Source organism: Coenobita brevimanus, chromosome 39 (genome assembly GCF_032717465.1).
Source record: "Coenobita brevimanus isolate Jiangsu-jjx chromosome 39, ASM3271746v2, whole genome shotgun sequence".
NCBI classification, from domain to species: domain Eukaryota; kingdom Metazoa; phylum Arthropoda; class Malacostraca; order Decapoda; family Coenobitidae; genus Coenobita; species Coenobita brevimanus.
The window spans coordinates 26000814-26016706 of record NC_136992.1 but is presented as its reverse complement, the minus strand read 5'-3'; the positions used below and the strand labels follow the sequence as shown (position 1 = coordinate 26016706).

At 42.3% G+C, this 15893-nt stretch overlaps 1 protein-coding gene across 1 annotated transcript in view; it reads left to right on the top strand.

The window, feature by feature from the left end:
• Nucleotides 1–15893, top strand: part of LOC145396824 (uncharacterized) — a 143278-nt gene that overhangs the window by 85257 nt on the left and 42128 nt on the right. Inside the window, exons 8-12 of the mRNA XM_080270109.1 lie at nucleotides 1613–1844; nucleotides 3102–3183; nucleotides 3703–3838; nucleotides 9835–9955; nucleotides 10967–11145. Coding sequence (XP_080126235.1) covers nucleotides 1613–1844; nucleotides 3102–3183; nucleotides 3703–3838; nucleotides 9835–9955; nucleotides 10967–11145 — 750 coding nt within the window. The remainder of the gene's footprint in view (nucleotides 1–1612; nucleotides 1845–3101; nucleotides 3184–3702; nucleotides 3839–9834; nucleotides 9956–10966; nucleotides 11146–15893) is intronic.

Sequence of the window (15893 nt, the reverse complement as noted above, 5' to 3'; positions counted from 1 at the left end):
TGACTTGTGTCCTTCCAACTACGTCCAAGCTTCACTTCCATACGTTAGAGTTGGTATCACAATACTGCCATGTAGTAACTTTTTCACTTCCATGCTCACTTCCCTGTTTCTTATCACTGCTTTCAAAGAACCAGCAACCTTTCTTCCCTGCTGTACCCTTTCAAGCACTTCACCCTCCAAACCTCCATCCTTACTCATCACACTACCCAAGTACTTAAATGTCCTCACATTTTCCAGTTCCTCACCATCCAACCTCGCTGTACATTCACTGACTTCACCCCTCTCAAAGACCATCACTTTACTCTTCCCTACATTCACCTTTAGATTCCGTTTCTTACACACTCTCCCAAACTCATCCACCAAGCCTCGCAGCTCCCCTTTTGTCTTCACTCAACAACGCAGTATCATCTGCAAACAACAGTACAGGGAGTTTCCAAACGCTATCCTCTCTCACCAGGGCCACTCCAACATCCACTACCCTACCTTGTACCTCTTTTATTACCCCATCCATGTACAGATTGAACAACCATGGAGACATGACACATCCCTGTTTTAACCCAACTTTCAAAGAGAAAAATTCACTTAGTTCACCATCCACACGCACTGCAGCCTTCGCACCATCGTACATACTCTTCACAGCATTCAACAACTTCCCATCTACTCCATATATTCTTAACACTTTCCACAATCCTTGTCTATCCACCCTGTCATATGCTTTCTCCAAATCCATGAAAGCCGCATACAACTTCTTTCCCTTCTCTAGAAACTTTTCCACTAAAGATCTAAGAATGTATATCTGATCTACACAACCTCTTCCCTTCCTAAAGCCTCCCTGTTCTTCTCCAACTAATTTCTCTGTTCTTTCTCTAACTCTGTCCATAAGTATCCTACCAGACACTTTTCCTGTTATACTAAGAAGACAAATGCCCCTATGATTACCACACACTTCTTTTTCCCCTTTTCCTTTGTACAAGGGAATAATTATACCTGACTTCCAATCCTCCAGGACTTTACCTTCCTCCCAGGCCAATCTGCACATCTTACACATCCATTCTACTACTATCTCTCCCCCATGCTTCAGCATTTCACCACACACTCCATCAATTCCTGGGGCTTTCCCCGATTTAACTTTCGTTATTGCTTCCACAACTTCTATCCTACTGATTTCTTCCTGTCTTCTCACCTCCCTCCTTCTCCCAGCCATTCCCCAGCCACTTATACTCGCATTACTTCCATCCTCTATGTTCAACAATTCCATAAAGTGTTCTCTCCATCTGCTCACTTTTTCTCCCTTCTCCACTAGTAATCTACCATTTTTATCTTTCACTCCCCTGCTAACTTCACTTCCACCCTGTCTTACTCTTTTCACGTCTTTCCAGAACATTTTCCTACAGTCCCTCCACTTTACACTCAAATTCCTTCCAAATTCTCATCCACTTTCTTCTTACTCTCTCGTACTAATCTTTTGACCTCTTTCTTTCTTTCTACATATAACTCTCTCTTCCGCCTCTCAACTTCTTCCATGCCCCTATTTCTCTTCCATTCATTGTATGAATTATGATGATTATTATTATTATTTATTATTACATCAGTTTTCTTTCATTCCAACCAGGGCAGGGCAGCACTGATGGAGGTTGACAGAATGATTGACCTTCTGATGTCTGAGTTGGTTGGGATGAATTTAGCAGGCTGTGTCAATGTCCTGGTTGTGTCAGACCACGGCGCATCACCTACCGACTGCTCGTCATCATTCTACCTGGAGACCTTCATCCTGAACATTGAGGAACTCGTGCGCGTTTACATAGGTGCTGTGGGTAGACTTGGTGCTCTCCCAGGAAGTACAAGTAAGAAACTGATGTGCTGATGTTAGTAACAGTCTTTATATGCTTTTTTGGTATTAAGTTTTCAGCAAATTACAGAAAACTACCTATTAACCCTATCTTTATGAAGAGATATTTTCTATTACTTTATAACCTTAGTACTGCCACATGATTTTGTTCACTTTACAAGAGACATTGCAAGAGGTAGACCTCCTTCTCCAGTGGGTAAGGCTTGCCCTACCTTTGCTCAGCTGAGTAGAAAGGGGTTTGGGATCTCTTTCAGGTTAAACTTGCCATAATCTGTAGGTTAGAACAAACCTGCCATAGTCTTTCCCAACTACCCTTCAAGTGTGCAGGAACCTTCTACTGGTCACCAACACTTTACCTAATAAGTTATAGGCAAATGAAAATACAAAACCTGCAATCCAAAATGGTTTGAGTGTACCTCCAAGCTATGTAATTCTTAGCTTTTTATCATTACTGGTCATGAGGACATACCTCATTGCCACTACAAGCTGTGCCACTATGATCTTTTTGTATTCATGTGACAGAACAGTTCTTTTCCAATGCCTTGAATACTAAATCATGATTGCATGAAATTCAGTGGGCCACAGTGGGCCATAGTTAATAAGTCTTATTGGTTATTAATCAAATTAACCCTCTAGTTTCACTATGCTTGGCCATCAGCTGAGTAGAAAGGGGTTTGGGATCTCTTTCAGGTTAAACTTGCCATAATCTGTGGGTTAGAACAAACCTGCCATAGTCTTTCCCAACTACTCAGCTTACTCTGTGCAAGGAACTTATGGGATGACCCTGTGCGGGCAGTTTCTTACCTATGATGTATGCATCTGCTGAGCCAGGCATGACCAAAGTGCAACAACAGCACCAAAAAGACCAGCAGCTTTGATGAAATTAAAATTATGGGACCCTTTCCAGACCCAGTCAGAAATTAAACTCTTTTCCTTTTCAGACAGCAGACCAGTCCTCTAACTACTTTATGATAAAACTCATCTTGTTGTGCATATTGCTTGCAGTCACCAACATCATGCTAGCTTCTTTTTCCATCTAAGGAGCAAGGAAAAACTTTATTGAGGGAAAATTATAAAAATTTTACCATATGAAATGAGCGACACTCTCATTCATTCACGATTCATATCCCTAGAATCATGATATACTCTCACTCATACTTACCCTTTGAAATAATGGAAAATTGGTGTCAGATGTTGATGTAAATCCTGGAATTGAAGCTTCAGGAAATTGTAATGCAGTGTTTCCTTACAGTGACTGAGGAAGCAATCTTGGAGCAGTCAAGATGTAAAAACTCCAAAATCCGTGTTATGCCCAAAAAACTCCTTCCTCGAAGGTTAGTAATAATTTTCTATTATTAATTTTTTCTTTGTCTGGCCATAGACATGATAGTCCATTCCCATAGGTTCAGCAGCCCTCCTGTGTATCACACTCCTTCACAGGTCACCTGCATTTTGAATACCTGCTGGAATTGTCTCATTCAAGACATGTGATGGTATGAGCAGCAGTGTTTTTATGACACTGGTGGATCTTGTGGAAGGTCAGTAAACTCTGTTTTAGCAATTTTTAATCATCAGGCTGTTCCCTACACTAGTCTAGAATTAAACTTTCATTCTTTTCAACAGCAGATCACTTTTTTAACAATGTATAAACCTCCCCTCAGTGTACTTTTATGTTTCATTTAACTTTAAATCCTGTAAGGGAGTTGAAAAGAAAGGTGGTGTCCAGGTGACTGTGTTACTATTTCTGTATTAATTCCAGCACACTGGTATAATAGTACATTCAGTAAATGGTTATCTTGTGTATATTATTAAATGTTGGTACACTATAGAATTATATCCAAATATTATTACAGGTACCACTATGCAAACAATGATCGCATTGAGGGTGTGTTGGTGGACACACGTCAGAACATGCGAGTGGTGACACACACACACAACTATTGCAAGATGGCTGAGTATGGCTTCAATAACCTTCACCCTGACATGCAGGTAAGGCATTAATCATATTTAGTATTACACACAGCAATCCTTGTTATAAGTCAGGGATGTCTCACAGAATATCGCAGCTTTTTCCATACAGTTGATACTGTATCTGTCTGTCTATCTGTTGCCAGATACCTTACTCCAGTAAGGGGTGACCACAAACAAATCACCTCCATGTCGCCCTGTCCCCCGCCATTTCACTGCTCCCCCCCCCCTCCCATGCATATACCTTTCCACTCAATTCCTCCATCTCATCCTCAGCCTCCCTCTCCCTCTCCCCCTTTCCACGTCACTCACTCACACTCTCCTCATTAGTCTTTCACACTCCATCCTCATCACATGGCCAAACCACCTCAGTGTATTTCTCCCAATGCTTCCTTTAACATCCACATCCACATCACAGTGCTCTTCCGCTTCCTCATTTGTCAGTCTGTGTCTCCATGTAACTCCACATGCTCCTCTCAAATAACTCATGTCCACTTCTCTCACTCTTGACTTCTGTCCTTCCAACAAGGTCCAAGCTTCACTTCCATACATTGAAGTTGGTATCACAGTACTGTCATGCAGTGACCCTTTTACTTCCAGTTTCTTATCGCTGCTATTGAAGAACCAGCAACCTTCCTTAAGCACTTCATCCTCCAAACTTTCATCCTTACTTGTCACACTACCCAGGTACTTAAATGCTCTCACCTTTTCCACTTCCTCATCATCCAACCTCACTGTAAATTCACTGACTTCACTTCTCTTGAAGACCATAACTTTACTCTTCCCTACATTCTTCTTTAGATTCCGTTTCTTACACACTCTTCCAAACTCATTCACCAAGCCTTGCAGTTCTCCTTCATCTTCACTTAACAATACAGTATCACCTGCCAACAACAGTACAGGGAGTTTCGAAAACGTAGCTCTCTCTCATGAAGGCCACTCAGACATCCACAGTCTTAACTTGTATCTCTTTTGTAACCCCATCCATAGACAGATTGAACAACCGTGGAGACATGACATCCCTGTTTCAGTCCAACATTCAGATAGAAAAATTCACTCAGTTTGCTATCCACACACACTGCAGCCTGAGCACCTTCATACATGCTCTTCATGGCATTCAACAACTTCCCATTTACTCCATAAATTCTTAATATTTTCCACATTCTTTGTCTATCCATTCTGTCATATGCTTTCTTCAAATCCACAAAGGCTCTTCTCTAGAAACTTTTCCACTGAAGAGCTAAGAGGGAATATCTGATCTACACAACCTCATCCCTTCCTAAAACCTCCCTGTTCTTCCCCAGCTGATTTCTCTGTTATTTCCCTAACTCTGTCAATAAGTCTCTTAACATATACTTTTCCTGTTACGCTAAGAAGACAATTGCCCCTATGATTACCACACACTTCTTTTTCCCCTTTTCCTTTGTACAGGGAAATAAGTATACCTGACTTCCAATCCTCCGGGACTCTACCTTCTGCCTTCCTCCCAGGCCAATCTGCACATCTTCTCAATCCATTCTTCTACTATCTTTCCCTTATGTTTCATCATTTCTTCATACACACCATCATTCCTTGGGCTTTCCTCATTTTGACTTTCTTCATTGCTTCCAGCACTTCCATCCTACTGATCTCTTTCTCTCTTCTCACCACCCTCCTTCTCTCAGCCATTCCCTTGCCACTTATTTTTGCATTATTTTCATATTCTGTGTTTACCAGTTCCTTAAAGTGTTCTTCCCATCTGCTCACTTTTTCTCTTACTGTAAATTGAGGTAAATTGGCAAGTCAGCTTTATAGGGGTTGATGTTGGAGGGGGATGCCTTCAGGCAGTGGCACTGATATGATTGGGTAGATCCACAGCCAAGTTAAACAAAATACCCTCAGTTCCCTACCTGTTCCCAAAAATGAGGATGGTGAATTGCACTAGGGGATCTTCCCCATGGAGTCCATTTAGTTTATGTTCAGATGAGTCTAGGACCACAATAAAAGCTGCAACAGTAAGATACAAGCAGTTCTCCTTGTTGTTATTGTTGTTGATTAATCCCATTCTGTCTGTCTGAGCAGACCCATGAACCACAGAAAGCAGCCACCCTGCAGGACTGTTCCATGCAGTGAACCAATGTTCTCTTGCGGTTGACATCTCCGTGCAAAATTGTGAAGGTTTAGCTCCTTGGTGGATGCTGCATTAAAGTTTTTTTGTTCATGTAATGCCACTCATGGGTGAGTGAGGCCAGTCACTCTCATCTTAAATGTCAGGACCAATTTGCCTAGTCCTGGGCTCCTACACTCCTTATGGAGCAACACAGGATTAGATGATGTATGTATGTATGTAACAGGGACACCATAGTAAGCTCCACTTCACCCCATGATCAGGTTATATGGTTACCACCCAGTGTTGTAAATGGTTTCCTGGGTTACAGTCTGGGATGTGTTGTAAAATACAGCAACATAATTTTTCTGGTGCATTTAGTTCTACAAAGTGGAGGATGCTATTAACTTACCTTAGTACGTAGCAGTGGAACTCTTATGAGACAGTATTTCTTCTGTAAACCACTGTGGGTTTAATAACAAACATGAGCAACAAAAAAGGCATTCATATAGTGATGACCTGCAGTTTCTACCTTCATGTGGCTGAACTCTGACAAGCCAATTGTTTCATATACAGTACTCCAGAAAAACATTTGCATTCACTGTTTTGACAAGTTGAAAAGCAAAAGCAGTACTTTGAGATGGTTTGACGATGTGGAAGGAATGGCTAATGAGAGAGTGACAGAGAATATGTAAATAATGTGGAGGGAGACATGAGGGGGAGACTGAAGATGAGGTGGAGGGATGAGATGAAGTACCACATATGAGTGAGGGGTGTGTGAGATGGAGAGAGGGCACCCTGATGATAGAAGACAGGGTAACATATAGATAATTTGTTTGTGACCACCCATTCTGGGATTAAGGCATCTGATACTGTAATAGATAGCAAAGACCTACGGAAGCTTCTACCTTCATATAACAGCATCATCATCATCGTCATCATCAATCATCATCGTCATCATCAATCATCATCATCAGTCATCATCGTCATCATCATCATCATCAGTCATCATCGTTATCGTCGTCATCATCATCGTCGTCGTCGTCATCGTCATCTTCATCAATAATCTGGACCTCCTTTCCAACCCTAGGGCAGGGTGAGGAGTAGCAGTGTCCAGACAGCCCAAATTTGTCCAGTCCAGTGGGCCACGCTTCCATTCACTCATCATTTAAGCCCCCAGAATGCTGGCTTTATCGGATACGCCAAAAACTTTCACCACGTTTTGTAGCTTCACATAAACGTATCCGATAGAGTCAGTCCAGACACTGCCACATTAAAAAGGGGTGCCAAATTGCTGATCATGCACATCTTACAACATTCATCCATCCAGCTCGATCTCTTGTCAGTTCCCTAGCCTCACCGACTTCCAAACCTCTCTTCCTTACACACTTGTCCACCATATCTCTCCACCTTCTCCTTGGCCTACCTTGCCTCCTCCCTCCTTCAAATTTGCTCATGTATACCTTTTTCACCACTCTGTTGTTATCCATTCTCTCCACATGACCATACCATCTCAGTACACCTGTACTCTCTCTTCGATTCTGGTGTCCACCGACATCCTCACTCCACATCTTTCACGAATCACATTACTTAGTATCCTATCCACCCTCTGTACTCCACATATTCCTCAGCAGTCCCATCTCCACTGCTCTTACTCTTGACTTTTCGTTTTCATGCCACACCATAGTCTCACGTCCATATGTTAAAGTTGGTACTAACACTCCTTCGTGTAAGCCTCGTGCAGCTGTGACACCCAGGCGTCTGTTTCTTATCAAGGCCTTCATTGCACCAGCTACTTCTCTTCCTTGTGTCACGCTACGTTCAACTTCTTTTGCACATTTTCCTCTCTTTTCTATCACTGTACCCAGGTATTTGAACTCTGTCACAAATTCCAATCTCTCTCCATTTACTGTAACATCGCACTGGGAGTCACCTTCTCTCTCAATAACCATCACTTTACCCTTTTCTGCATTTACTCTTAAGGCACAATGCTCACTGACATCATCAAAACTCTGCACTAACCTACTAAGTTCATATCCAGTATTTGCAAGCAGTAGTGCATCATCAGCATACAACAAATTTGAGATATTCCATGTATCACCATTCATTACCAGCGCCATCCCTCTCTCCATTACTCATGTTTTTACTTCTCTTATACCCCATCGTTATATATACCGTATTGAACAACCATGGGGACATCACACAACCTTGTTGCGCGCCCACACTGATCGTGAACCATGCACTTAGATGCCCATTAACCCATACACATACCTCACTACCATCATAAAAACTCTTGTTGGCACCTAGCAGCTTACTATCTACATCGTACTGTACGTGCACAAAACTTTCCACGGTCCCTCTCTGTCCACTTTGTCGTATGCTTTCTCCAGATCCATGAATGCCATAAACACCTTATGATCCTTTTCACAAGCCTTCTCTGCTATCTGTCTCACTGCAAATATTTGATCCACACATCCTTTGTCACTCCCAAAGCCACCCTGTTCATCACTCACTAGGACTTCTGAGATCTCTCTTACTTTCTTTGTAATAATTCCTCCATATACCTTCCCTACCACACTCAGTAAACTTATGCCATGATAATTCTTGCACTCACTTCGCTCACCTTTATTTTTGTACAGGGGTGCAATCACAGCCATTTTCCACTCTGCAGGCACAGTTTCACTCATCCATGCTTTCTTACATATCTCCCAACAAGCACTTCATTCCATTCTCTCCATTACACTTAAGTTTCTCTGCATACACCTCATCATCCCCAGCTGCTTTCCCATTTTTCAGCCGCTTCACATCACTCTTCACCTGTGCGAGTGTCATGTCTCCTGGCACTGCATTCTTTCTCTGCACACCCCCAAAACCAGTCATGTTTACGGCTGCTCTGCTGTCTCTATTCCCATTCATCAGGCTTTCAAAATATTCTCTCCATCTGGTCCTTCATCCCAATGGATTAATAATCTACCACCTACATCCTTCACACCATCACATTTCTTTCCACTTTCACTTCTGCATTTCGGCACGTCTTTCCAGAATAACTTCCTATTTTCAGAGTAGTTCACATTCATTTTTCTTCCTAGATCATCATTTACGTCCTTCTTTTTCCTCTTCACTAGTCTCTTTACGTGCTTCTTGCTCTCACTATATTCAGTTCTTATTTCAGCTGAACCCCTGTCCTGTAACCACTGTAACCACTTCTTCCTCTTTTCCTCCAGATCCATTTCATTCCTTTCATTGATTCTAACTCCTCCTCTTCTTTGGTCCTGTAATCATCTGCCATTTCTTTGACCCTCAGGTTCTCAACTTTCAGTCTCTCTCCCTGACTTCTCCTCTCTCTCCTGATCCACCTTACTTCTCTCAGCTTGATCTTGCATACCACAATCATATGATCTGACAGACCTCCACATCGTCCTCTCACAGTCCTTGTATCAGCAGCCATCCCCATCACCGACCTCTCTACAACCACGTAATCAATCAGGCTTCTTTCAACACGATCCCTGTTCCCTCTATACCATGTTATTTATGTGCATCTTTGTGTTTGAAGTATGAGTTACAAATGCACAACCTTCTCCTGACACATACCCTTTAGTTGCTTCCTATATCATTTCCTCCTGGTACTCCATAACAACCCATTATGTCATCCTCAGGACCAGTGCCTACTCTTCCATCATATCCCCCATTATGATCGCTTTATAGCTCCTGGGCATTTCTCCCACTACTTCACCCAACTCATCCCAAAATCTGTCTTTCTCTCTCTCTCTCTCACTCCTGTCCTCACACGGTGCATACGCTACAATCACTGCCACTTTCATATAACTCAGTAGTTAAAAAAACAAATGCTTTCATGTACTTCAGAAAATCATTTACATTTACTGAATTGAATGTAACCATGTTACTAAGAAATGGATGTTGCTCTCCCCAGGCAGTGTTTGTGGGTTTCGGACATGACATGAAGGTGAACTACACAACATCTAGTTTCCGCAACGTCGAACTTTACAATCTGATGGCTCGCCTCTTGGATGTCACACCAGCAGACAACAATGGTATGTGTTGTTTTGCCCATTCATTATCATTCACATATAACTTTATGCCTTATTCTATCCAGCATGTGTGATTATCTGTGCATCCATTTATCTATCTGCTTTTCTTCCTGTCTGCCAATAATCTTGTTTTGTTTCATTTACAAAGGCTTCAGTATGCTTGTATGTGTTGACCTTGGTCAGCTGATGATGGCTTTCCACACTGCTCACTCTCAGGCAGCGTCTTTATTCAGTCCATTATCCTGAGGTCACTCTATGTGACCTCATCCCAAGTCTGTTTATGTATGTCTTTCACACCTCACCCCTCAGCATTCACATCTCTCACCCTCCACACCAAATTGTCATCCACCATGCTCTCCACATGCCCAGATCTTCTCAGTCTACCCCTTCTCATCACATTACTAACATTCAAGTCCCATCCTTCCTCTCAGCTGTTCATTTTCAATCCTAACTCCCTCAGGCCTATCATTCAAGGATGAACCAGACATTCATCTGATTATTCTCATCTCTGTACATTTGAGCAAGTGAATGTCCCTTCCCTTACTGCCCAAGTCTCACTACCATACAGAACTACACTTCTAACACATGCTGCAGACAAGAATGTCATGCATAAAAGGAGAGCCCCCTCATTGTCAGGAGAGGCAACAACTCACTAAACTTCATCCAACCATTGCTTACACTTGCAGGCGAGCTAACTTCATCCAACCATTGCTTACACTTGCAGGCGAGCTAACTCCAGCCCCAGCTCCAGCACATATCATGTCACCTGAATAACAAAACTCCACACATTCAAGAAACTCTCCACCAAGATTAATGCTTTTCCACCTCTCTCCTTCTGTATCCTCTCATTTACATACCACACACTCAAAATCAGCTGCAAGATCAGCATCCATGTCAGCACCAAAACACTCCTTAACTTTCTCATTTGTTGATCTGTCTCCATGTAACTCTACCTGCTTGTCCCAGATAACTCAACTTAGGTAAGAAAAAATAGAAATCTCTTCCATTTTCCAGGTACTATGGGCTCACTGGATCATCTGCTTCACCACTACCAACCCTCCTCTGTCCCTGCCCCCTCCCTGTTGCCCGAGGAGATATTTCCACCCCCAATTAGAAGATATGGCCGGCCAGGTGCAAAAGAAGATGAGGAGTGCTCTTGTTCTTTACCCACACCCAAGGAACCAGAGCCAGAGGTAGACTGTATTCTTGTCAATGTAACCTGGCCTAAATTGGCCATATTTCCATCTTCCATACAGAGTTGTAACAGTAGTTTAATACTAGAATGTGATGCTAACCATGAAGAAGTTCTTTAGAAGGGATGCAGAACTGTGCCATTGTCATTTTCTCCCACTGAACTATGTGCAAGAAGCTGCAAATGGAAAAAAATCTCCACTGAGTTAAGGTAAAAGATAAGCCTAGGGTTGTGATAATTTTTTTTTTTTCTAGTGTATTCATGCTACCTCTAGATAGTTTTATTCAGGTGAAGGGAGAGAAGGCATATTTGGGTTTTGTCCCCAAGCCAGAGGAAGCAGGGCTGCAGGTAGTTACAGATGTCTGCTGAATGCCTTGAATAATCGGATAACATCTTTTTACATTATCCTAAACACTGTTACATAAGTTTCATCAGTTTATAGGAGACTCTTTGAACGGGAGAGTTTAGATATAGTATTGCATAATCTACAACTGTTTGCTGATTGAGGGATTTGTCTGGAACAGGGGAAGTTTGGAGATGGCAGATCCACTGTTTGGCCGTTGGCCATTGTTTGGTGTTAGTAACTTAGGGTAAAACAGTCGAATGCTGTTGAGGAAGGCTGCAGATGTCTGTCTATCTATCTATTGCCAGATGCCTCAATCCCGTTTGGGGTGGCCACAAACAAATCGCCTCCACGTCACCCTGTCCCCCGCCATTTTACTGCCCTGCTCCCAACTCACACCCCCCTCTCTCATATACCTCTCCACCCCATCCCTCCATCTCATCCTCGGCCTCCCCCTCCCTCTTCCCCCCTCCACCTCTCTCACATACACTCTCTTCGTCAGTCTTTCACCCTCCATCCTCTCCACATGACCAAACCACCTTAAGTGTGTTTCTCCTAACGCTTCCTATCACATCCAGATCCAAAGTAGTGCAAACTCTTCAGAGGATTTCTGACTTAAGGTGGGATCACACTGAGCAAAAAATGGTTAACACATTGACCATTTGCACGTGCTGTTAGCCCAAATAATCAACAGTAATCAAGGTTTTGCTTGCAATGAGGCATGGATAACAGGTTTGTGTCATGGGTTGCTGCTGCAGTTGGTACACAAGCGAGCTTAATATCAGTTTTGTAATTGTAAGTAAAATATTATTTTGGAGCATATATAATAATGAAAAGTATAGTTGAAATAAAGTTTGAAACTTGTGCTTCTTAAAGATTTTTTTTTTTTTTTTTTTTTTTTTTTTTTTTTTTTAATGCTGACGACTAGCAGCAGACAACAGTTTTAAACACATTTTGTAATGCCCTGTTTATCATCCAGACTTGGAAAATTCATTACCTGGATGTTAGGTTGCTGGTTCTTTGAAAGCAGTGATAAGAAACAGGGAAGTGAGCATGGAAGTGAAAAAGTTACTACATGACAGTACAGTATTGTGATACCAACTCTAACGTATGGAAGTGAAGCTTGGACGTTGTTGGAAGGACACAAGTCAAGAGTGAAAGCAGTGGAAATGAGTTATTTAAGAGGAGCCTGTGGAGTCACATGGAGAGACAGGCTGACGAATGAGCATATAAAGGAGCATTGTGGTGTGGATGTGGATGTGATAGGAAGCGTTATAAGGAACACACTGAGGTGGTTTGGCCATGTTGAGAGGATGGAGGGTGAAAGACTGACAAAGAGAGTGTGTGAGTGAGGTGGAGGGGGGAAGAGGGAGGGGGAGGCCGAGGATGAGATGGAGGGATGGGGTGGAGAGGTATATGAGAGAGGGGGTGTGTGAGTTGGGAACAGGGCAGTGAAATGGCGGGGGACAGGGCAACTTGGAGGCGATTTGTTTGTGGCCACCCCAAATGGGATTGAGGCGTCTGGCAATAGATAGATAGATGTTAGAAGCACAGCACCAGTTGTCATGGAGGATCCCTGACAAATTCCACCTGCTTTGTTGTTGTTAAGCAGGACGGGACAAATCACATCACTTGCCAATGTGAAGATTGCTGTGTTTTGCCAGCTGTTTTAGCTTGCAGAAATGGTTAACATAATAGCTAACTATGCCTTAGTTTCAAGGTAATTAAAACTGTATTGTAAACATCATAAAGTAAGAGATGCCTGCATGTACAGAGTGATAAATACCATAAATGCTTTGTACTACATGGTAAATAGTTCAATGTTTCACAACCACAGACTGTATTCCCCTCATTTACCTTTGTTTTCTGTGGGATAATTATGTTTAAATTACATGACATTCACATTACACAACCATTAAAAGAACACACCCCATGCATAAATTAAGAGGTCATTATATATATGTAGATGTGTTTTGCTTTTGTTGATTTGGAGAAGGCTTTTGACAGAGTGCCAAGGGAGGTGGTTAGGTGGGCAGTAAGAATGGTTAGACTGGTTATGGCAGTGTATGACGGTGTTCAGACTCAGGTTGGAGTGAAAAGAGATTTTAACGATAAATTTTCTCTGAATGTTGGTGTGCATCAGGCGTTAGCTTTAAGCTCCTTATTGTTTGTTATGGTGCATGAAGCTGTCTCATTTGACTTTAGAACTTGATTCCCGTGGGAGGTGTTATATGCTGATGATCTGATGTTAATTGCAGAAAATGAGAAGGTAGTGGAGGAGTGATTTAGGAAGTGGAAAGATAGAAGGGGGTAGTTGTACAAGGGTTTGGAAGTAATTGTAAATGAAACAAAACTGATGATTTCTAGGGCAGGTGGCAGCACAGTACTGTCATAGTAGTAGGGGTGTGACCTTGCATAGTTTGGCACGAAGGTGTGGGAAATAATTCCATTTTGTGCAGTATTTACAGTAAGTGGGTGCATAAGAGATGTAGTGATATTAGAGGCAGACTGCAAAATCATGCTGATTTTGAATTGCAGTATATATGTATGTATGTATGTATGAGGGTGCTAAAGCTGCAGTGTGTGTGGATAGTGAACTGAGTGAATTTTTCTGTTTGAAGGTTGGATTGAAACAAGGATGTGTCATGTCTCCATGGTTGTTCAATCTGTAAATGGATGGGGTTATAAAAGAGATACAAGGTAGGGCAGTGGATGTTGGAGGGCAGTGTTTGGAAGCTTCCTCTACTGTTGTTTGCAGATGATACTGTGTTGTTAAGTGAAGACAAAGGGGAGCTGCAAGGCTTGGTGAATGAGTTTGGGAGAGTGTGTAAGAAACAGAATCTAAAGGTGAATGTAGGGAAGAGTAAAGTTATGGTCTTCAAAAGAAGTGCAGTCAGTGAATGTACAGTGAGGTTGGACGAGGAGGAAATGGAAAATGTGAGTGCATTTAAGTACTAGGGTACTGTGATGAGTAAGGATGGAAGTATAGAGGGTGAAGTGCTTGAAAGGGTACATCAGGGAAGAAAGGTTGCTGGTTCTTAGAAAGCAGTGATAAGAAACAGGGAAGTGAGCATGGAAGTGAAAAAGCCATAGTATACTTAGTGTATAGATTCCTTCAAATGCAACATGGTATCATGAGTTTAAGATCAGGGCATGACCTTTATGCCAGCCTGTTTGTACCTCAGACTGAACGAGGAACCAGGATTGTAAATATGATGGTTGTTTGTCATATTGTAGGGGAAGGTAGGGACTGAAGCAAAAACTGACTGCCATGTAATTTATGGATATTTACGCCTTGAATCCAGCCATGTATTTTCATGTTAATCAATCCACTGGTGCTGGAGAGGGACACCCTCATGTGGTGGTGCTAGTATCCTAGTACAGTATAACCAAGATGCTCCACTGTTCAGTTAAACAAATGTCTCTCATCCCCCTCTTCATTCTTCAAAAGGATGATGATGGACTGCTTCTCTGAGCTGTCTGTGTGCATCCCTCCACCAGTACGGCAGGCGTGTAGCACCCATCTAGCAGCAAAATCTCATACCTTTTCTGTCCAGCTAATGCAAGAGTTAATTGTTACTCCCATTTCCTCATGTTTGCTGCAGGTCAGCTCTTTAACTGTCTTCCTCTGTCTGTATTTCCTACTGCCTATGACCTCCAGTCTTTTAAATGCAGTGTGTCCAGGCATCTTGATATGAATGGATCTTGAATTTGGTCCTCTATTGTTTGGTTTTTATTTTTCCTTGGAGGGAGCAATCTTGCAGGCTTCTAGCTGTTGTTTCTTTCATCCTTGAATTAAAAAAAAAAAAAAAAAAAAAAAAAAAAGTAGGGTTCTTCAGAATGCAGTCCACCAGGCTCACATTCATTTGAGCCTGGAGGTACACATATTAGTACTACAGTAATATGCAGTTCAGTACCAGATGACTGTTAGGGGGAGGCAGTGGCTCAATCGGTAGAGAGGTGGCCTGTAGTCCTAACGGACCCGGGTTCAAATCCCCGCTGGGGCAGGGAACAGTTTAAGGATTTGAATTTCATTAAATCAGGCTTTACTGATCTACCAGAAGACCCGCCGACATGTCGTAAAAATACCCCCTTTAATACCAATACACCAGTCCTGTATGAGACAGCCCTAGCATGTATTCAATATGGACGGTGGGTGTTAGCGCCGAAATGGTGACATGTAGAGGTGTATGGTATGTAGGAGGACTGCTGGGCCTTGATAGCAGGCTGTAAAGCCTATGCCCAGAGTTGGGGGGGGGGGAAAGAAGGAAGAATTTATTCATAATGAAAGGGATAATTAAGGCTGTGTTGAACACCTCCAGTTGGAATTGGAATAGTCATTCCTTAACTGCATAAAATTGCTGGGAGATAGGAAAAACAAAACACACATGTTATCAGATTGAAGG